The sequence below is a fragment of the Hyaena hyaena genome, unplaced genomic scaffold (genome assembly GCF_003009895.1).
Source record: "Hyaena hyaena isolate Hyena2069 unplaced genomic scaffold, ASM300989v1 scaffold_589, whole genome shotgun sequence".
Lineage (NCBI taxonomy): Eukaryota > Metazoa > Chordata > Mammalia > Carnivora > Hyaenidae > Hyaena > Hyaena hyaena.
This window is the reverse complement of record NW_024081220.1, coordinates 676,511-696,572: the sequence shown is the minus strand read 5'-3', so window position 1 is coordinate 696,572 and position 20,062 is coordinate 676,511. Positions and strand designations below refer to the sequence as shown.

At 58.9% G+C, this 20,062-nt stretch overlaps 2 protein-coding genes across 2 annotated transcripts; both read left to right on the top strand.

The window, feature by feature from the left end:
* Positions 1 to 1,238: 1,238 nt before the first annotated feature.
* Positions 1,239 to 8,697, top strand: KAT2A (lysine acetyltransferase 2A). The gene is made up of 18 exons (XM_039256816.1): positions 1,239 to 1,628; positions 1,768 to 1,891; positions 2,226 to 2,371; positions 2,478 to 2,567; positions 2,863 to 3,044; positions 3,140 to 3,331; positions 4,211 to 4,317; positions 4,521 to 4,631; positions 4,715 to 4,851; positions 4,938 to 5,146; positions 5,355 to 5,481; positions 6,320 to 6,430; positions 6,866 to 7,009; positions 7,263 to 7,377; positions 7,473 to 7,509; positions 7,589 to 7,652; positions 7,747 to 7,831; positions 7,966 to 8,697. Exons 1-18 carry the CDS (start codon positions 1,290 to 1,292, stop codon positions 8,157 to 8,159), a joined length of 2,514 nt encoding a protein of 837 aa, XP_039112747.1. The 5' UTR covers positions 1,239 to 1,289; the 3' UTR covers positions 8,160 to 8,697.
* Positions 8,698 to 9,173: 476 nt separating this feature from the next.
* On the top strand, positions 9,174 to 17,515 carry DHX58 (DExH-box helicase 58). The gene is made up of 13 exons (XM_039256828.1): positions 9,174 to 9,265; positions 9,413 to 9,581; positions 9,803 to 10,004; positions 10,390 to 10,580; positions 11,288 to 11,404; positions 11,999 to 12,125; positions 12,283 to 12,474; positions 13,202 to 13,455; positions 13,980 to 14,129; positions 14,217 to 14,378; positions 15,057 to 15,247; positions 16,330 to 16,426; positions 16,719 to 17,515. The coding sequence occupies exons 2-13, from the start codon at positions 9,414 to 9,416 to the stop codon at positions 16,902 to 16,904; spliced, it is 2,037 nt and encodes a 678-aa protein (XP_039112759.1). The 5' UTR covers positions 9,174 to 9,265; position 9,413; the 3' UTR covers positions 16,905 to 17,515.
* Positions 17,516 to 20,062: the final 2,547 nt, after the last annotated feature.

The following is a 20,062-nucleotide window of genomic DNA, read 5'->3' as shown; positions in this document are numbered from 1 at the left end:
CGAGGGCGCGAGGCTCTGAGCGAGGGGCGCGAGGTCCTCAGGCAGCGGGGCGCGTGTCCGGAGGGGCGCTGGCACAGCCCTGCTCTGTGCAGCCCGGCTCCCTCAGTGACCCCGGGCCGCCCGCTCCGGCAGAGTTTGGTGTCAGCCGCCATGGCGCACGGCGCTGCTTTCATCCTAACTCCTGCCCCACTCTCAGGCCCTTCCCTGCTTCGATCACAGGGCCCCACGGCTCTGGGCTCAGACCCGCCTGCGGAGGCTGAACGAGGCTGGACGTGCAATCCCGGCCCTGGAGCGCTCGCCAGCATGGGGCAGAAGAGGAGACTGAGCCGCTGTGCTCTTCCCAAGAATCGGTCCCAAGGACAAGAAGGATCGACTCCTTTAACAGAGCCAATGCGATGTGACCATGGGGTCTTCCTTTCTCTGAAACCCCTTTCTCTGACCTCGCACAATCCTGTGACAAATGGGACTTTGTGAGGTGAACACGACTTCCTGATATCCTTCCTTCATCAGCCCCTGGGCCTACTGTGGCAGGCTCGGGGCTGGGTTCTGGGACAAAACTGAAGATGCGGGCCCTGCCTTCGAGGTGCCCACGGGGTTAGGGGGAGAGCCATCATTCATATTCACTGGGACGTACCCTCCTTTACCTCTACCTCATCCCCATCTCAGTGTCCCTCCTGACCACGGCCATACCCCTGGCGCTCAGTGCTTCATAAGAATCCTTTATTGCTGAAGTATCACGTATATACAGAAAAGTCCACCAAAAAGTTAAGTGGAATTATCCCAAAGCAGCACCCTTGCAACGACTTCACAGGTTCAGAAATGGAACTGCTGCGTCTTAATCTCCACTGTAGCTCCAAGTCTGCGTGCGCAGTGTGGGGCAGGGCCGGGATGGGGATAGGAGGGGATGTGCGGGGAAGCCAGCGCAACTCCAGGCTCTAGAGCTGCACTTGCACCCCGTGGGCAGAATTCACGATTCCCCTCAACTGAAGCCTGTTTTCTCAGATGCTTCTCCAAGTACTCAAGGAAACAGCAATCATCACTGTCCCAGAAGCCTTCAAGAGAGAATGAAGTGAGGAGGAGCCAATCTAGGGTAATGGCTCGGGCTTCACTCGTTTATCTGGGACCAACAGACAAGACAGAAAAGTCTGGAAGCCGGTGGCGAAGGGAGCGGCAGTGGAAGACTACAACTCCCGTCATGCTCCGGCGCAGCGACGCCTGCGCGCTGAGCGCCGGTTGCCCATGCGGCCCTAGGGTTGGGAGCGCCGTGCCGCTCCGCTGCGGGGGAGGCCATGGCGGAACCTACCCAGGCCTCGACCCCGGCGCCGGCCACGCAGTCCCGTCCTCTTCAGTCTCCAGCCCCTGCCCCAACTCCGACTCCTGCCCCCAGCCCGGCTTCAGCCCCGACTCCGGCTCCCACTCCGGCACCAGCCCCCGCCCCAGCTGCAGCCCCAGCCGGGAGCACAGGGACTGGGGCTCCCGGGGTAGGAAGTGGGGGGACCGGGAGCGGAGGGGATCCGGCTCGACCTGGCCTGAGCCAGCAGCAGCGCGCCAGCCAGAGGAAGGCGCAAGTCCGGGGGCTGCCGCGCGCCAAGAAGCTTGAGAAGCTAGGGGTCTTCTCCGCTTGCAAGGTGGGGGCGGGGCCTGGGGTGCGAGGGGGCGGGGCCTGGGGCATCCCAGGGCCCGGGTGGGAATAGGGGCAAATCTCTGGCTGGGAATCTGCTCCCCGTCTCCGGTTACAGGGTTACTGATGGATTCTTCTGCTTCCAGGCCAATGAAACCTGCAAGTGTAATGGCTGGAAAAACCCCAAGCCCCCCACTGCACCCCGCATGGACCTACAGCAGCCAGCTGCCAACCTGAGCGAGCTGTGCCGCAGCTGTGAGCACCCCTTGGGTAAGGCAGGTAGTGCCCTTGGGGCTAGGACGGGGTCAGCCCGGATCCTGCTTGGACAGGATGATTTAAGTTCCACAGAGATTCATCTGTGGAACAAAAAATGCCTCCTAAGGAAGGATTGGGTTGCGAGCATGTATCCTCCAAGGGAAGAGTAAAGACATTTGCCGGCCCAGAAGAGAAGGTGGCCCACCCAAGGACTGATGTAGGAGCAGTCAGTCTCATTGCTGGTCACCCTGATTGGAGGGACCGAGGTGTAAATTGGCTGGGGGTGAAGAGGGGCAGGAAGCTCTGGTGATCTGTCCATCCTTCCCAGCCCTCCCACCTATCTTTGCAGCTGACCACGTGTCCCACCTGGAGAATGTGTCGGAGGAGGAGATTAACCGGCTGCTGGGTATGGTGGTGGACGTTGAGAACCTCTTCATGTCTGTTCACAAGGAGGAAGACACGGACACTAAGCAGGTGTATTTCTACCTCTTCAAGGTGAGCTTTGTCCAAGTGAGTGTGGATGAGCAAAGTAGGGAAGGCAGGGGAGTCTGCATCTCTGAGCTCTGCTGACCTCTGCCCCTCCCTCTTCCTCTTCCTCCAGCTTCTGCGGAAATGCATCCTGCAGATGACCCGGCCGGTGGTGGAGGGCTCTCTGGGCAGTCCCCCGTTTGAGAAGCCTAATATTGAGCAGGTGGGATGAGGAAGGTGGTAAGAGAATTGGGGGCACCTTGGAGGAGTGAGGAGCCTGTGTTCCCCATCCTCCTCAAGCTGAGAATAAATAAGGGAGAGGTTCAGAGAAGGGAGGGTGTTTTGTGCCCCGGGTGGGCATGGGAGTGGGAGTGGGGCAGAATTTTTCTTCACCGAGAGCCCTGGAGGGAGAGAAGAGCTTTGCCCTGCCCTCGGGAAGCACCAGTGTTTGGCTAAGAGGCCCCTGCTTGCTGCTCACATCTCCTTCCTGGTTCTGTCCCCTGCCCGCCCCTTCTCAGGGCGTGCTGAACTTTGTGCAATACAAGTTTAGTCACCTGGCCCCTCGGGAGCGGCAGACAATGTTTGAGCTCTCAAAGATGTTCCTGCTCTGCCTTAACTACTGGAAGCTTGAGACGCCTGCCCAGTTTCGGCAGCGGTCTCAGGCGGAGGACGTGGCTACCTACAAGGTCAATTATACCAGGTAGGCCCAGCCAAGGGCAGCACGAGGAGAGGCTTGGCGGCCCAGCCTAGGTTCAACGTCTCCATTCTCACTTCCCACCTCCCCACTGGCTCCAGATGGCTCTGCTACTGCCACGTGCCCCAGAGCTGTGACAGCCTCCCCCGCTACGAGACCACTCACATCTTTGGCCGAAGCCTTCTCCGCTCTATCTTCACCGTGACCCGGCGACAGCTGCTAGAGAAATTCCGGGTGGAAAAGGACAAGCTGGTGCCTGAGAAGAGGACCCTCATCCTCACCCACTTCCCAAAGTAAGGCTCGTTCTGGCCTCTCAGGATTTTGCCCCAGTTCACATCCTCCTGTTGTCTCCTTTCTTCCAGGAAGGCTTCCTGGAATGGTCCCTCCCTCCTTCCCTCCATGAGCCTTCTGGGATCTGGGTGTTTACCTGGCAGACTTGTCCGGGGCCCAGGTGCAACTTGGTGGTTTTGCCTTTGCACGTGCTAGTGTGGGGATGGCGGGTACAGTGCTCGAGTGCTAACGTTACCCCTGCCCGCGCCCCCGGGTAGATGTGACTAATCACTTCCCACGGGGCCTGGACACGGCCTCAGAATCCTTCCCACCACAGCCTGCCGAGAAACCAGAGGTTACGCTCCAGGGGAAACGGATTTCCACTCCTGTTGTAGCTCTCCCCGCACAGTTTTCCTCTGTTCTGCAGCGCTTTCCTCTCATTTGAAACCATGCTCATAGCTCAGTTTAAGAAGCTGTTAACTGACTAATCCAGGCCCTTCAGTGCTCTTTCTGCCACCAGGTGGGAATATGAGGTGACAGGAGGGAGTGGATTCTGAGCCCCATTTTGATACCGAGGCCCAGGGTGGCTTGGGGCCCTGCCTGGCCACAGGATGGTGCCAGCTCCGACCCTGTCGCCCTGTGCTGCACTCCGTGACAGACTGGGCCTCTGATCTCTGTCTTGGATTGTCCTGTCCTGCTACTTTTGACTAGGGGCTCAGGAGAGGCAGGGGACTGTGCCTCCCCCCGCACCTCCAGCCCAGAGGTTGTTTCTGTTCTTCAGTTCACAGCCCCGCCCCCCGAGAACAGGGGCTCTCTGACCTGCCTCCCGTTCTGGCGTCTGGTCCAGGCTGCTGCGGGGGTTGGAGGACAGAGTTGGGAGACAGACTGTACCCTCCCCACAGGTTCCTGTCCATGCTGGAGGAGGAGATCTACGGGGCGAACTCTCCGATCTGGGAGTCGGGCTTCACCATGCCGCCCTCAGAGGGGACCCAGCTGGTGCCCAGGCCAGGTACACGCCCTGGTAGGCCCTGCAGGCTTTCGGCCTGGTCTTCCTGGCTGAGCTCAGCCTCCTGCCGGGGAGGAGGCACTATGGACGGCAGCAGTGGGGACATGTGGGAGGGTGCGTCAGGGGCTTAGAGGGCCTGGATCCCTTTTGGGGACCCACTGCCACCTTTGACCGCTCCCCTGCCCCCCGATTTCTCTTGCCTTCAGCTACGGTCAGCGCGGCAGTTGTTCCCAGCGCCCCCATCTTCAGCCCCGCCATGGGTGGGGGCAGCAACAGCTCCTTGAGTCTGGATTCCGGAGGGGCAGAGCCCATGCCAGGTGGGTACTTGACCCCTGACCCTCTTTCACCCCTCCCCTAACCCCTTGCTGTCTACGGGAGACCCTGCCAACCGTCCCAGCAGGTGAGAAGAGGAAGCTCCCGGAGAACCTGACGCTGGAGGATGCCAAGCGGCTCCGCGTGATGGGTGACATCCCCATGGAGTTGGTCAACGAGGTCATGCTCACCATCACTGACCCTGCCGCCATGCTGGGGCCTGAGGTGAGCAGCCTGGCTCGCTGAGCGGTGTGGGGAGGGGACCTCACCGGCCTGCGGCCCCAGCTCACCACCCGTCCTCTGGTGCCCAGACGAGCCTGCTGTCCGCCAACGCCGCCCGGGACGAGACGGCCCGCCTGGAGGAGCGCCGCGGCATCATCGAGTTCCATGTTATCGGCAACTCGCTGACACCCAAGGCCAACCGGCGAGTGTTGCTCTGGCTTGTGGGGCTACAGAACGTCTTCTCCCATCAGCTGCCGCGCATGCCCAAGGAGTACATCGCCCGCCTCGTCTTTGACCCGTGCGTCCCCAGAAGAGCCCCAACCACACCTGGGCGCCTGTCCTTGGCCCCCCTCCCATGTCCCCCCACCCCCCTTCTCTTCCTCCAACCTGTGGGAATATTTGTTCCTCCGCTCTCAGCACTGAGTGCAGCCCTGCCCTCCAAAGCTGTGGGGACCCGGGGGCAGTTGGGGAACAGGGAGGGGCAGTGACCTCCCCTCTCCCCTTAGGAAGCACAAGACTCTGGCCTTGATCAAGGATGGGCGGGTCATTGGTGGGATCTGCTTCCGCATGTTTCCCACCCAGGGCTTCACAGAGATTGTCTTCTGTGCCGTCACCTCAAATGAGCAAGTCAAGGTGAGTGCGTGTTCCTGGCCACGGCCGCATCTGGCCACCTGCTTCTGAGTTTGGACTGGGGCAGAGCAGCAATCCCAGCGCTTCTTTTAGTGACCAGGCAGTTCCTCTGGGCCCCACAAGGTGGCAGTTGTCCTTTGATAACCATGTATTAAGACAACACTTGTTGACAGATGGAGGCCCCAAATCAGTAATGCTTTTAACCGGACCTGAGTTTCCTTCATCACAGGAACATTCACATACACCAGGGAGTTAATAATGTTTACACTAGTCCTGGGCTGGGTGACAGTCCTGGGCTCTGTCATCCAATTGTCACAACAGACCCACTGGTAGGGTCCCTGGTTCTTCTGTTCTATGTAACCCAGATCTGCATGGTGCCACCTTGGTCCTGACGTGTGTAGGAGACACTCTCTCTTCAGCGGTCAAGTGTTGCAGTGAGCAGGGCCCTTGCGATTCCTCTTTCCCTTTCCCCCCAACTCTGAGGCCCGGGGAACTGGGAACACGTGGACGCCAACTTCCTGATTAGCTTTAACCGTGGCTGGCTGTCTAACATAGTTGAGTTTCAGGGTTTTTTGTTTGCTTTTTGCTTTCTGTAAAATGGAGGTAATCATTCTTAACCTCGTGGATTAACTGGAGAGCTGGTGTGTAAAGTACCAAGCACCACACCTGGCCCAGAGCAAGCGCTTAGAAAGCCTCCTTCACTTTCTCCCCACAGACTCCCCTTCCTCTGCCAGTTGCCTTTCCTCCTACGTGTCCAGGGTCCCCTAGGTGTCTCAGTGTCCCATCCAGCCTATTCCCTCCTCTCTGGGCCCCCTGGTAAGCCCTCTCCCCTCCCCCACAGGGCTACGGGACTCACCTGATGAACCACTTGAAGGAGTATCACATCAAACACAACATTCTCTACTTCCTCACCTATGCCGACGAGTACGCCATTGGCTACTTCAAAAAACAGGTGACCCTCCCCTCCCCCAAACCTTGCCTGCTGCCTGGGGCCATTCTGTCCAGCCCCCTGGTATAGACGGAATGGGAGTCCCTTCACATCCCCTGCTCCACCCAGCACCTGCAAGGAGGTCTTTTGTGCCCATCTTCCTGCCCCCTGCTGGTGCCCCAGTGATGAGCCAGGAGCTGAAGGGCAGTAGGGCAGGCGGGAGGAATAGGGAGGCCCTTGACGGTGAGTCGGGAGGGGCAGCTGACCTGGAACCTTTCCGGGGACAGAGTGATTGAGCCCACACAACACGGAGCATTGTACCAGCCACCACGGGAGGGGGTCCAGGAGCCAGGGAGGACAGCCTCGGCCCGCACCGCCCCTCCAAGGCGCGTGGGGGAAGGGCTGTTCGAGTTGGAAAAGGCTTTTTGACGGATTGGGTCATAACTGTCCCCTCCCTAGGGCTTCTCCAAGGACATCAAGGTGCCCAAGAGCCGCTACCTGGGCTACATTAAGGACTATGAGGGTGCAACGTTGATGGAGTGTGAGCTGAATCCCCGGATCCCCTACACGGAGCTGTCCCACATCATCAAAAAGCAGAAGGAGGTGTGTGTGTGTGTGCACGTGCAAGGGCACACACGCATCCCTGGGGCTTGTATGTACATGGGGGAGAGCACACATGTGGGTGTGTACCACAGGTGTGTGCGTGTGTCAGCCAGGCCTGAGGTGGGCCAGGACCTTGGTTCTTGCTTTGCCTCACAAGGAAGTTAGGAGGCGAGGTGCCCGGACTCTGACTGTGGCCCTTGGGAGGCTTTCCGCTCGGGCTGGAGTTGGCCCCTCAGACCCTGCCTTCCCTCAGATCATCAAGAAGCTGATTGAGCGCAAACAGGCCCAGATCCGAAAGGTCTACCCCGGGCTCAGCTGCTTCAAGGAGGGTGTGAGGCAGATCCCTGTGGAGAGTGTCCCCGGCATCCGTGAGCAGGGGTCTTGGTGGGGGAGAGGGCCCCCTGCTCGGTGTGTGTTCTCATGTTCTTAGGGATGCTCTCCCCACCCACTCCCCACTTTGCAGGAGAGACAGGCTGGAAGCCGTTGGGGAAGGAGAAAGGGTAAGTGCTGTGTGGAGGGAGAGGGTGTTGGGGGAGGCAGAAGGACCAAGGGCCTCAGACATGGCGTCTCTCGCCCCAGGAAGGAGCTGAAGGATCCAGACCAGCTCTACACAACCCTCAAAAACTTGCTGGCCCAGATCAAGGTGGGGAGACCAGGTTCCCTTCTGGGGTGGGCGGCAGCCATGAGCTGGGCTGGGGGCACAGTGGGCCTGGCTCCAGCTCAGCTTCCCTCTCTAGTCACACCCCAGTGCCTGGCCCTTCATGGAGCCTGTGAAGAAGTCGGAAGCCCCTGACTACTATGAGGTCATCCGCTTCCCTATTGGTGAGGACACTCCATTCCGACCCCTTCCTTCCACTTGGGCCCCCAAATCTACTCCTGCTCCTGCCTTCACTGGGCCCCACAGCCTCGCTCTTCTCAGCCTCTTCAAAGCATGCTTTTACTTCCTGCCGCCCCAGACCTGAAGACCATGACAGAGCGACTGCGCAGCCGCTACTACGTCACCCGGAAGCTCTTTGTGGCTGACCTGCAGCGGGTCATCGCCAACTGCCGCGAGTACAACCCCCCAGACAGCGAGTACTGCCGCTGCGCCAGTGCCCTGGAGAAGTTCTTCTACTTCAAGCTCAAGGAGGGGGGCCTCATTGACAAGTAGCCCCTGGCTTTGGACCGCAGCCTTGACCTGGAATGTCTTCGCCTCGGGTTCTGATCCGATCCTGAGGGGTGCCCCTGGCGCCCAGGTTCCTCTCAGCTTGAAGCACTCCAGCCCCAGGCCCTGGAGCCATTTCTGGATCCTCGGGCACCCCAAGCCTGCAGCTCTGTCCCACTCTTCGTTGTATCCGACCTTGGGGAGGGATCTGCTGGATCTGGGGTTCAGCCCCTCTAAAGTGGCTGGTGGCTAGAGGATAAACCCTGCCCAGCCCCGGTGGCCCTCAGCCCTGTCCTCACAGAGCCATGAAGCCTTGGAGTACTCGGCCTGGCCCGGCCCACTCTTTCCTCGAGGGCTGGGACCGCCATTTTTTAGCTTGAGGGAGAGGGCTTCAGGGTTTGGAAGTTCAACTGGGACTGGAGTGGCCATGACTCACCCTGCACTGTTCTGTCTGTCCCCAGGGGTGGGGGACCTGGGGACCATTCGTTTCCTGGCATTAATCCCTCAGAGGGAACAATAAAGCTCTTTTCTCCCCCCCTTCCCTCCCCCCGTGTGATTGTTTCTTTGGTAGAATCTGTAGCCTCAACAGGCTGACCCTGTTCCCGGTACCTCATATAAGCTGGAGTCTATTAAACCTCAGATTGATCCAGGGCCACCCTCTCCAACAAGCCTCATACCTAGTCCTGCGCCCCTGGGGTGATGGCACCTGGCTGGCCACAGCCGCCGCTTACACTCCTGGCTCAGGTGTGGGCGCTGCAGGGGGTCCCAGTCTCCACCCGGCCACCCTCACCTGGGTGCACATAGTTAACAGCTGACTCAAGGGTTGGAGGTGGGGTGGAGACCACTAGGGGAGGAGCCAGGAGGACCTAGGAGGAGTGGAAGGGCGCTTCTGCAGCGTTTACAGGCAAAGGGGATTTCTAAGGCAGATCGCAGACAGGGCTGGCTCCTCCCCTCAGTTTCAGTTTCTGTTCTCAGTCTCAGCACAGCCCGGGCGGCACAAGGCATTCGGGCTAACAACCCTCTGCACCTCTGTAGGTGGTGCAGATAAGAACTGGCAGGGCTGGGGCCGGGTGTCGTCTGTGTTCCCCCGTCTCCACCAGATCGAGTTCCAGGTAGGTCCCTTCGCTGCCCTGCCCCACCTCCCTCCAGCACGTCCCTTCGCTGCCCTGCGGGTTGGGGATGTCTCCGCCTCACTGGGCTGGCCAGGAGCAGGGAGGGAGCCAAGATGGCCAGGGGGTCTGAGTCTCTTTCCTTCCCAGAATGGAGCTGCGACCCTACCAGTGGGAGGTGATCATGCCTGCCCTGGAGGGCAAGAATATCATCATATGGCTGCCCACGGGGGCTGGGAAGACCCGGGCAGCTGCTTATGTGGCCAAGAGGCATCTAGAGACTGTGGACGGAGCCAAGGTGGTCGTGCTGGTCAACAGGGTGAGTAGCCTGCTCTCCCCTATTGGGGGAGTCAGGGGTCTCAGCTCCTCAGGTGCCTCACGAAGCCCTCCGGCTCTCCGGGGCTGCTGTGGTCGCCTCCAAACTCCCCTGCCTTTTCTCCCATTCCCGTCCCCAGCTAAGTCCTGGGGATCACCTTGCCTCCTCCCCATCCCCCTTGCCCCAATCCAGCTTCCTCTCCCCGACTCCTTCCCCACCCCCAGGTGCACCTGGTGACCCAGCATTGCGAGGAGTTCAGCCGCATGCTGGACAAACGCTGGGCCATTATAACCCTGAGTGGGGACATGGGGCCACGAGCTGGCTTTGGCCACCTGGCCCGGAGCCATGACCTGCTCATCTGCACAGCCGAGTTGCTACAGATGGCGCTGACCAGCCCCGAGGAGGAGGAGCACGTGGAGCTCAACGGTGAGGGCTGGGAGCCAGGGGAAAAACACACCTGAGGCACCTCGACCTGCCAACCCCAGGACATCTCTGCTAGTACAGCTGTTGGGGCGTTTTGTGGGAGTGAGGGGATCCCCATTCGCCAAACCCCAACATACACCCTAGTAGAAGCAGATCTGGCTATAGTGCAGGATCTTGGGCAAGCCTCAGCCCCTCTGCTGAGCCTCAGTTTACTAATCTGTAAAATGGAGGTAAGCCATTCCTGCTTAGGCCGCTCTCTGGAGCCTGGCTGCAGGTTGTGAAGGGAGGAAGGAGTTACATGAACTGCGGGGACTACATGGAGAAAAGCTGAAGAAGGGGAAGAAGGGCTTTGCAAAGGTCACAGCTTTCCCCTGCGTTCGCTCCCCAGCCTTCTCCCTGCTCATCGTGGATGAGTGTCACCACACGCACAAAGATACCGTCTACAACATCATCCTGAGCCGGTATCTGCAGCACAAACTCCAGAGGACACGGCCCCTGCCCCAGGTGCTGGGTCTCACAGCCTCCCCAGGCACTGGTGGGGCCTCCACACTCGACGGGGCCATTGACCACATCCTGCAGGTCAGCTTGGCTCCTATGACCCTCCCGCCACCTAGGTCCTCCCCGCCCTGCCCTGTGCCCACCAGCCCTACCCAGGTTCTCCTGGGTGAGGGTCCGGGTCCCTTCGTCACTTAAGCTGCAGCCTCCAGTGGCTTCTTCTTGCACTTAGAATAGACTCCTGCCTGTCTACTGTGGCTTACGCAGTTCCATACAACCCGGCCCTGCCTCCTTTCCCCACACACTCCCCTCACCCCTACTCCACAGGCTTCTTCGTGTCTCTGGAGCATGTCACGCTTGTCCCCTTCTTAGGACCTTGGTGGTCACCATTCCCCCTGCACTTGACTGTCTGGCTCCTTCTTGCCATTCAGGGAACAGCTTGTCACCTCTTCAGAGTCTTCCCTGACCACCCCCACTGCCCGCTCTCACATCATCCAGCTTTATTCTCTTCAGAGCTCCTTAACACTGTGTGAAGCCCTCTCGTTCTGGTATTCTTTCTTGGTTTGTCAATCTGTCTCCCCAACGCCAGAATAAGACATTCTGGATTCCCACTACCTCCAGCAGCACTGGGCCCAGAGAGGACGAGCAATAGATGTTTGTTGAGTCAATGATTCCCCAACTTCCAAGGGCCCTGCTTAGTAGTAGCTGGGACCTGTCCTGTCCCAAAGTTCTGCCCGTTGTCCTCACAGGACTCTACCCCAGTCCAGTGACAGCCCCTGCTCTTGCCCCAGCTCTGTGCCAACCTGGACACGTGGCGCATCATGTCACCCCAGAACTACCGCCCCCAGCTGCAGGAGCACAGCCCTCAGCCCTGCAAACAGTACAACCTCTGCCACAGGCGCAGCCAGGTGAGTGGCAGGAGGGGTACGGGCAGTGGGTGGGGTCTGCCATGAAGTTAGGGCCCTGGGTTTGAGCCCTGATTCCACCTCCCCTAGCTCTGTGACTTCCGGTTACTTGCTTTTGAGCCTGTTTCTCCCTTCTGTGAAATGGGGAAGTCAAAGCCCATGCCCACAGCCTGCTGTTTGGTTTGACTCTGACAACGCCTCTGTGGGCACCTGTCAAAACCCTCCAGCACCCCGTCGAGTGCTTTGCAAACTGTAAACCTGGGGCACTTTGTGCTGAGGCTCTACCGCGGTGCAGACACTGTCTGGCGTCGGCTATGACAGGGCTGCACAAGGGCTGATAGTGCTGTGCTCAGGCCAGAGGTCAAGGGCACGAAGGGGGTGGAGGCAGAACAGGAACCAGGTGCAGGAACTTGACCCCTGCCTCCAGTCGGGGCTTCTTCACATCCCTGCAGGCCTTCTTCCCCGGGCTCCTTCTCAAACACCAACGGGGCAGCAGGAGCCGTGAGGCTTCACGTGGAGATGGGCGCTCCCACCGGGTGCTCATTGCTCCCCTCCCCCATGTGTATGGGAATCCCTACAGTCCCTCTTCTCATCCAGGACCCATTTGGGGACATGCTGAAGAATCTCATGGACCAAATCCACAACCGCCTGGAGATGCCGGAGTTGAGCCGGAACTTCGGGACGCAGACTTACGAGCAGCAGGTGGTGGAGCTGAGCCAGGACGGTGAGAGGGGTTATCGACCCGGAAGGCAAGGAGGCTGGGCCCTGCCTGGGCGGAGCCTTTGGGGGCGGGGCTTAGCCTCTCGGGGGGCGGAGTCTAGACCGGTGGAGGCCTGGAGGGGCGTGGCCGCTCAAACTCTGAGCCCCAAGCTTGCCTGCAGCGGCCGAGGCGGGGCTCCAGCAGCGCCGGGTGTACGCGCTTCACCTGCGGCGCTACAACGACGCGCTGCTCATCCATGACACGGTCCGTGCTTTGGACGCGCTGGCCTCGCTGCGGGAGTTCTACGACAGGGAGCGCGCCACCAAGACCCAGGTCCTGCATGCCGAGCGCTGGCTGCTGGCACTGTTCGATGGTGAGGCCCGTGGGAACTGGACCCGACGGGGACACAGGCGCCAACACAGGTTGGGAGGGTGCCAATGAGGGTACTCGGGCCCTCTTTTTCTAACCGAAAGTCAAGGCCGTGGATAGGACAAAAGATGTATGCCCTCATTTGTGAACGTTTGTATAGATACGAAAACGAATTCATGTTATTGACAAAGATTTTTTTTTTTAAAGCCACGGAGTTGGGGGGCTGCCCCTTGAAAGTCTGGCGTGTGTGGTACCTTTAACCTGGGCAAGCGAGGTGGTCAGAAGGGTAAGATTTAAGGCAGGAGGCCTCAGCAAGGCCGAGGGGCTGAGGGGGCAAGGATCTTACTGAAGAGACCTGAGGTTGACTTGAGTTACCCCTCCTGGATAGCAGGGGTCAGCATGAAAAGGTCAAGTGTCATCCTGGTATCTGGGTTGAAGAGAGGGTACCGGGTGAGGTATGTCCGCAAAGGATTCTGTACTGTAGGCCCCTGTGGAAGGCTGGCTGGCTGGCTGGCTGGCTGGCTGCCTGCCTGCCTGCCTGCCTGCCTGCCTGGCTGGGTGGGAAGAGGGCGTCCTTAAACGTTCTCTTGGTGCCGTCCAGGGGGAATTAGGAGCTGAGATCCTCAGGTCCCTCTCCCCTGCAGCCCAATCCCTGTGAACCACACCCTCTCCCATGCCCTGCCCACCTCCAGGCCTGAGTTCTGTGCCTCTGCTTTGGGCTTTTCTGGCAGACTACAAGAATGAGCTGGCCGACCTGGCAACATGGAGCCCAGAGAACCCCAAACTGGAGATGCTAGAACAGATCTTGCGAGAGCAGTTTGGGAGCTCTGACGGCCCCCGGGGCATCATCTTCACCCAAACCCGCCAGAGTGCTCACTCCCTCCTGCTCTGGCTTCAGCAGCAGCCAGGCCTACAGACACTGGACATCAGGGCTGACCTGCTGATCGGGGCTGGCAACAGCAAGCAGAACACCCATATGACCCAGGTGTGGACTTTGGGGGAAGGAGCCGGGGCTGGGGGGGAGCTCCTAGAGGAGAAGGGCTGGGGACAGAGTCTTCAGCACAGAGATATGGGGGACTGATTTTCCCCAGGCAGAGGGTAGAGAACTGGGGGAGAGACAGGTGGACACTGAGATCCCCAGTCCTGAAGGTTTCCCAAATCTGGGGGTCCCTGGGGACAGATAGGCAGGAGCTTGCAGCTCTATAGGGAACAAGGTAAAGGAGGTTTTCAGGACAGAGGATGAGAGGTCTGGGGTCTCTTGCCAGAAAAGAATAGGTCCTGAGAGCTCTAGAGTAAAGGGGTCGGGATACTTAGGAGTCCGTAGGGGAAACAGGGGTTAGGTGGTCACCTGGGAAGATGGACAAGGCACTGGAGGTAGCAGTGGAGTCTCAGGCCCCCTAGGGAAAGGTGCAAAGACTGATTAAACGGGAACCAGGTGAGGCTGGGCTGGCAGGAGGGCAGACCTGAACCCACCTGGCCTACCATCCACTTTCTTCTCCTCCACCCCAGAGAGACCAGCAAGAAGTGATTCGGAAGTTCCGGGTTGGCATCCTGAACCTCCTGGTGGCTACCAGCGTGGCGGAAGAGGGGCTGGACATCCCGCACTGCAACGTGGTGGTGCGCTATGGGCTCCTGACCAACGAGATCTCCATGGTCCAGGTGCGCGAGCCCTGTGCTCCCAACAGCCCTCAAAGATCCTTGTGGGACCCTGGGCCTGCTCAGGCTCCTCCCTATCTCCTTCCTCAGGCAAGGGGCCGTGCCCGGGCTGGTCAGAGCGTGTACTCGTTTGTGGCAACCCAAGGCAGTCGTGAGCTGCGGCGGGAGCTGACCAACGAGGCACTGGAAACGTTGATGGAGCGGGCTGTGGCTGCCGTGCAGATGATGGATGAGGCTGAGTACAAGGCCAAGGTCTGTGGGCAGCCTGCACGCCCTGCGTGCAGAGGGGGGCGGAGGACTCTCTGCCGGGAAGGTCTCTGCACGCACACACCCCTGCTCCCTCTTCCTCTGGGGGCTAACTTGGCCCACCTGGGAAGGTTTAAATGGAGGGAAGGGTAGAGGCCAAGGGTGGGGCTGCCTGGGAAGGCAATGGCTTTTCTCCGAATGCCTTGGGAACAGGCCTCGTCCTGAGCTTTTAATTCCTCGTCACCAAATACTTTGTGTATCAGTGAGAGCTGCCTTACACCAGGCGGGGGGTGGGGACGAACAAAGACACATGTACAAAATAAACCCAAAACGAGCTTCAGTCTGTTCCCCGGAGGCAGGGTCCCCATCATCCAGCCTCGTCCACTGTGTTCTATTATCCAGTTATTAATGATGCCCCGTGTTTGATGCAAAGCAGTTTTGCTCAGAATCCTCCAAAGAGGAGGCAGAGACTCGATGACACCATTCTCCCTGCTCCTGCCATTGTCTCTGTTCCATATTATTTTCCTCTACAGAGCTGCTTCTAAAAGCCCCAGGGAAGGTTGAGGAAAGTTTCTTCTGGGTACTAATGATCTCAGGTCTTCAGGAGCCCTCTGTTCCCTGAGCACATTGCTGGGGTCAGGCCTCTAGGAGCCCTGGCTATGTGTGTCCCCCCTCCACCTCCAGATCCGCGATCTGCAGCGGGCAGCCCTGGTCAAGCGGGCCGCCCAGGCAGCCCAGCGGGAGAACCGGCTGCAGCAGTTCCTGGCCGAGCAGGTGCAGCTTCTCTGCATCAACTGCATGGTGGCCGTGGGCCATGGGAGTGACCTGCGGAAGGTGGAGGGTGCCCACCACGTCAACGTGAACCCCAACTTCTCGTGAGACCAGTGGGAGGGGCTGGCGGGGCGGGAGGGAGGGCACAGGCGGGATGGGGGACCAAGAACCCCTCTCATCCAGAGTTCTGAGCGTTTGCAAGCTTAAACGGCATTTTGACAGGCACGGAGTCTGCAGACAGGATTTTTCCGCCACCCTATTTTGCGGGTGAGATAGCAGAGGCTCAGGTGAAATGACTGGTCCAGAATCCCACAGCCACTATGTGGTTGAGCAAGAGCTAGAATTTAGGACACCAAATGCTGAGGGGCCACAAACTGCACCCCCCCCCCCAATCCTACCTACTCTGAAGACAGAAAGGCTGGTTGTCCCTGAGCCATTCTCTCATCCTCCGTCCCCTAGAGGGGAACCTTCTGCCCCCGCCCCCCACTCATCCATCCATTCATTAAGGACTACTTAGGATTAGGAACCCACTGTGCACCAGGCCACTGGGCCAAGTGTCTCCACACAGGTTCTCTCATTTAAGGAGGTAGCCCTTCAACCAGGCCTTGCAGGATAGATTGGGCTGGAAGGTGGGATGCGTGCAGGCAGGGATGATGTGATAGGGCTGATTCTGGTTAGTCTGAGTGGGAAAGAGCGTGAAGGAGGAGACTTAAGAAGAGAGACCAGCCTGTGGAGAGCATTGAAGGCCAGGCCTGAAAGTCTAGCCTTTGTCTGGGAGGCAGTGAGGAGTCTTGGATGAATTTTGAGCAAGGGAATGTCAAGGTCAGATTTACATTTTTAGAAGATCGCCTTGGCAGTTGGTGGAAGGATGGCGTGGGTTGGGAGTGAGGATGGGATGGGATGGGATGGGATGGGAGGGTGGGGCAGGGAGATCTGTCAGGGGATGGTTGGAATCATCTGGGTGGGTAGTCCTGAGGCCTGAACTTGGGTGGAAGGCATGCCACGAGGCAGCATACACAGGGCTTATCGAAGGTTGGGTCTCCTGGCTCTGGGAGGTCTCTATGCCTCTTGGCAGGCAGAAAAGCCCAAGATCCAAAGTGGGGGCCCAGCAAGCAGGAGGGCACAAGATCAGGGCCTAAGGAGAGGCAGGGTCATGGGCATAGTGGCCACTCCCATTCCCATCCAGGATCTACTACAATGTTTCCCGGGGCCCTGTGGTCATTGACCGAACCTTCAAGGACTGGAAGCCTGGGGGTGCCATTCACTGCAGGAACTGTGGGGAGGTAAGTGTTGGGGCCGTGGCCCCTAACTCCAGTCTTCAGAAGTCCCCAGTCCAAGAGATGAGGCCCAGCCTCTGCCATTAGGACACCTCACAGGGATGGGGGTGACAGCTCTACCCCAGGAGCCTAGTCTGAGGAGAGAGGTCTAACCACAGTGTGACTGGGGAGACAGCTCTGAGGTGGGAGACAGTTCCTGCATTCATGGATGCATGAGTCTCTCCTCCCCCAACCTGAGGAGAGAGGCCCAGTCTGAGGACGGTGACCCAAACCCAGCCATCTCTGTTCCCACCCTCAGCCCTGGGGTCTGCAGATGATCTACAAGTCAGTGAAGCTGCCAGCACTCAAAGTTTGCAAGATGCTTCTGGAGACGCCCCGAGGGAGAGTCCAGGCCAAGAAGTGGTCCCGCGTGCCCTTCCTCGTGCCTGACTTCGACTACCTACAGCACTGTACCCAGAACCTGGCCGACCTCTCCCTGGACTGAGCACCTTGTCCCTGCAGTGCCGCACTCCGGCTGCAGGGGGCGGAAGAATCCGCGGCTGCCGCCATCTTCCCCGGGGCAAAGCCTGGGCCCAGGCGCCTCCTGCCTGAGTCACCAGCTCGGGGCGTCATGCTGACCAGCCACAGACGAACCCTACCCGGGCACCCAGGCTGGCTCAGACTCCCACACCAAGCAAGCAGCTGGAGAGCCAGTGCTCAATCGCAGACTCCCTGCACACCCACAGACGCTCCAGTGCATAGATGAGTGGGGGTTGGGGGGATTGGGAGGGAAACTGAGGCAGGAGGCCAGCCACACTAAACTAGCAATCACCACAACTTCCCTTGACCCCCTGACATTCCCTCCCTGCCAAGGCCACTTCTATTTTTTGAGCACCCCCCCCCATAAACTGAAAATAAAGAAGTAGAAAATTGGTGTTGAAAAGTTATGGTATTTTAAAAATAGATTTGAGGTAGCATTGACATAAAATAAACTCCATAATCACAGAGTGCAAGCTGATAAATCTTAACCTGTCTTCCACAATCAAGACAGAGGAACATAGCTATTGCCCTCAAAAGTGTCCTTGTTCCCATATTATTCCCTCCCTCCTCCCCTTCCTCCTCCCCTGATCTGATATTTTTAATGTTAAAAGTTGTGGGGTTTGTTTTTTATTTCTGAGAGAGAGAGACAGCGTGAGCAGGGGAGGGTCAGAGAGAGAGGGAGGCAGAATCTGAAGTATGCTCCAGGCTCTGAGTATCGGGCAGCACAGAGCCCCACATGGAGCTCGAACCCATGAACCCGTGAGATCATGACCTGAGCTGACGGATGCTTAACCAACTGAGCCACCCAGGCGCCCCGTTGTGTTTTTTTAACCACCCCTCTTTGTGGCTCTCAGGTCACTTTATTTGGAGAGAGCACCCCAAGCCTCAATTTGAGAGCCATCCAGAATGTGAGGCCCCAGAGCCCCCTCCACCTCATGAGAGGCTCCACCACCAGAGTGCCCTCTGCATCTTCTCCTGACCCTCCCCCCTCCCAGGGTCACCTCCCTGGGCTGGGCTGAGGTGAGAGGCTGAGAATCCAGGATTTGAGGGGTGGGGCTCAGGTAGGAATGGGAGTGGGGGAAGTCGTAAAGGCCTACATTTTCTGTTCTCATTTTAACAAGAAAGCAAGAAGAGAAAGCAAGGCAAGATCTAGGTTGATTCTTCAGGGAAAGGGCTATTTCTGTAGTAAGAGGCCCAGCAGGCAGGAGTCACCTTCAAGAGGAAGGGAGGAGGCCAGAGCAGAGATTTGAAAGCAGTATGGCAGTCCTTCCTTCCATCTACCCTCCTTCCCTCCTGCTACATCCTGGGTCCCGCCTAAGGGTAGGTGGAAAATAAAGCACTTTCTTTTTCCCCAGCACCTCCTTTTGGATCTGTCTCTTGTCTGATTGAGGCTTATATTCCAGTTCCAGTCTTTTTGGCTTCCATTGCCCCAGAAGGCACCCCTTTCCCCGGGCCTCTCTTCCTCCTCATCTCCGGCCTCCCTCGGCCTCGGTTCCAGGAGTCACCCGTCTCCCTGCTGTCATATCTCCGCCTCCTGGGGCCCGTCTTCTGCCCATCCAGTCCCCACTTCACCTTCAGTTGTTATCTTCCCCTGCCAGCGACGTGCCTTTTACAGGTCAATAAAATTAGCGACTGGGGGCAGAGGGAGGGGGGCAGGGGCCCAGGGGTGCTAAGCTCAATGGCCTTGAATGTAGCTGGACGCACGGAGTCTGGACGCCGGTCATTCCAGGGCTAAACAGTAACAGCTGAGGGGCCTGAGCTGGCGTTGGGGGCGGGGGGTGGTGGTGCAGGGAGTGATGGATTGAGGATAATGATGACCTGGGCACCTAATGGTCCTCTCCGTGGCCTGAACCCCTACACAGCTGACCCCTGGTTGGGGGACCCTGACTTCAGAGAAGGTGTCCTATCTCACCCACCTTGCCAGGCTGCGAGGGCTTTCTTGAGCTAGGATGGAAGGCAGAACTAAGGCAAGGAGGGGTTCCTCGGCTTTCTTATTCTGGGGAAGGGTCTTCATATAGAGTCACTGCCCCCAGGCCTTGTGGGCTACGTTGCCCGAAGCAGGGGATCCTACCTTCTCAGCCTCCAATAAGCGAGCTCCAGACCCTCCCTAGTGGCCCAGAAGCTCTCCTCGCTTTCTGCCCACCTGAATGAACCCGCCCACCGTTCCCGCCCGCGACTCCGGGAGGGGCTCCACAGCGGCTCCCTCTCCCCGGCCCCGCCCCCCGAGCCGGGCCCCGCCCCCTCCCCCGGCCAGCCTCGAGCGGCTGCGCTCCGGAGCGCAGCGAGAGCAGGTGGCCGCGGCGGGTTCCGTCTCTGCCCCGCAGGTAAGTCAGCGACGCGGGCTGGTCCACGCTGAGGACCTTGAGGGCAGCGCGGGAGGACAAGACAGCCCCCTCCACCCGTCCTGTGCCCTCGTCTCAAAACGGGGACCCCGCGGGACGGTGAGGACAGCCCTTTGGTTCTGCGCGCACCGAGGCTGGGCATCTAGCTGGTGGGACTCAAAACTCTGGCGAAGTTTAGAGGCTCCTGGCTGGCTTTCCCTGATGCCGGGGTGGGCTCGGAGGGCTGGGAAGAGACAGAGTCGAGCATTAGGCACGCAGCTTACCGAAGGAGAGCAGGTTGGGGATGGTGACGCAGGGCTCCAGGTAAGGACCGTCTCGCTGCCTCGGAGTGCCCCATGCCTCCTCCAAGTGCAGCATCCTATTCTCACCCTTAGGGAGTGTTGGGGGGCTCAAACAGCTTCTGTTCTGTGGGTAAATGAGATAAGAGCACATAGCTGAGCTGGGACCTGGGTTTTCCTGAAAGCCCAGGGCGCACCCATATTATTTGTTACACCTGGGTACAGATCCGCGTGAGTGAGAGGGATGAGGGAGCAGGGGATCATCCAAAAGGTCTGGGGGAACCCAGAGAGCCCAGAGGACTGAGTAGACCTTTTCTGTGTTCATGTCCCAGAGCCAGTTGGAGAAGGTGATCACAGAAGGGAGCCTTACTGCAGACATGGGGTGCATTTGTACCTTCCGTGTTGGGATTTGGGTTGTGGGGAAGGGGTCCTGCCTCCTAGCAGTCAAGGAAGGCTTCCTGGAAGAGGAGGTCCTGGACTGACAGCTCAGATGTCATGCTCAG

What these genes read in the sequence shown, in the direction of transcription:
- DHX58 (XM_039256828.1), top strand. Translation starts at nt 9,414, where the DNA reads ATGGAGCTGCGACCCTACCAGTGGGAGGTGATCATGCCTGCCCTGGAG. An exon ending in GGAGCACGTGGAGCTCAACG is followed by an intron (nt 10,005 to 10,389) that starts GTGAGGGCTGGG and finishes TTCGCTCCCCAG; the next exon opens with CCTTCTCCCTGCTCATCGTG. An exon ending in AACGTGAACCCCAACTTCTC is followed by an intron (nt 15,248 to 16,329) that starts GTGAGACCAGTG and finishes ATTCCCATCCAG; the next exon opens with GATCTACTACAATGTTTCCC.
- KAT2A (XM_039256816.1), top strand. Translation starts at nt 1,290, where the DNA reads ATGGCGGAACCTACCCAGGCCTCGACCCCGGCGCCGGCCACGCAGTCC. An exon ending in ATCCTCACCCACTTCCCAAA is followed by an intron (nt 3,332 to 4,210) that starts GTAAGGCTCGTT and finishes CCCTCCCCACAG; the next exon opens with GTTCCTGTCCATGCTGGAGG. An exon ending in GGAGAGTGTCCCCGGCATCC is followed by an intron (nt 7,378 to 7,472) that starts GTGAGCAGGGGT and finishes CCCACTTTGCAG; the next exon opens with GAGAGACAGGCTGGAAGCCG.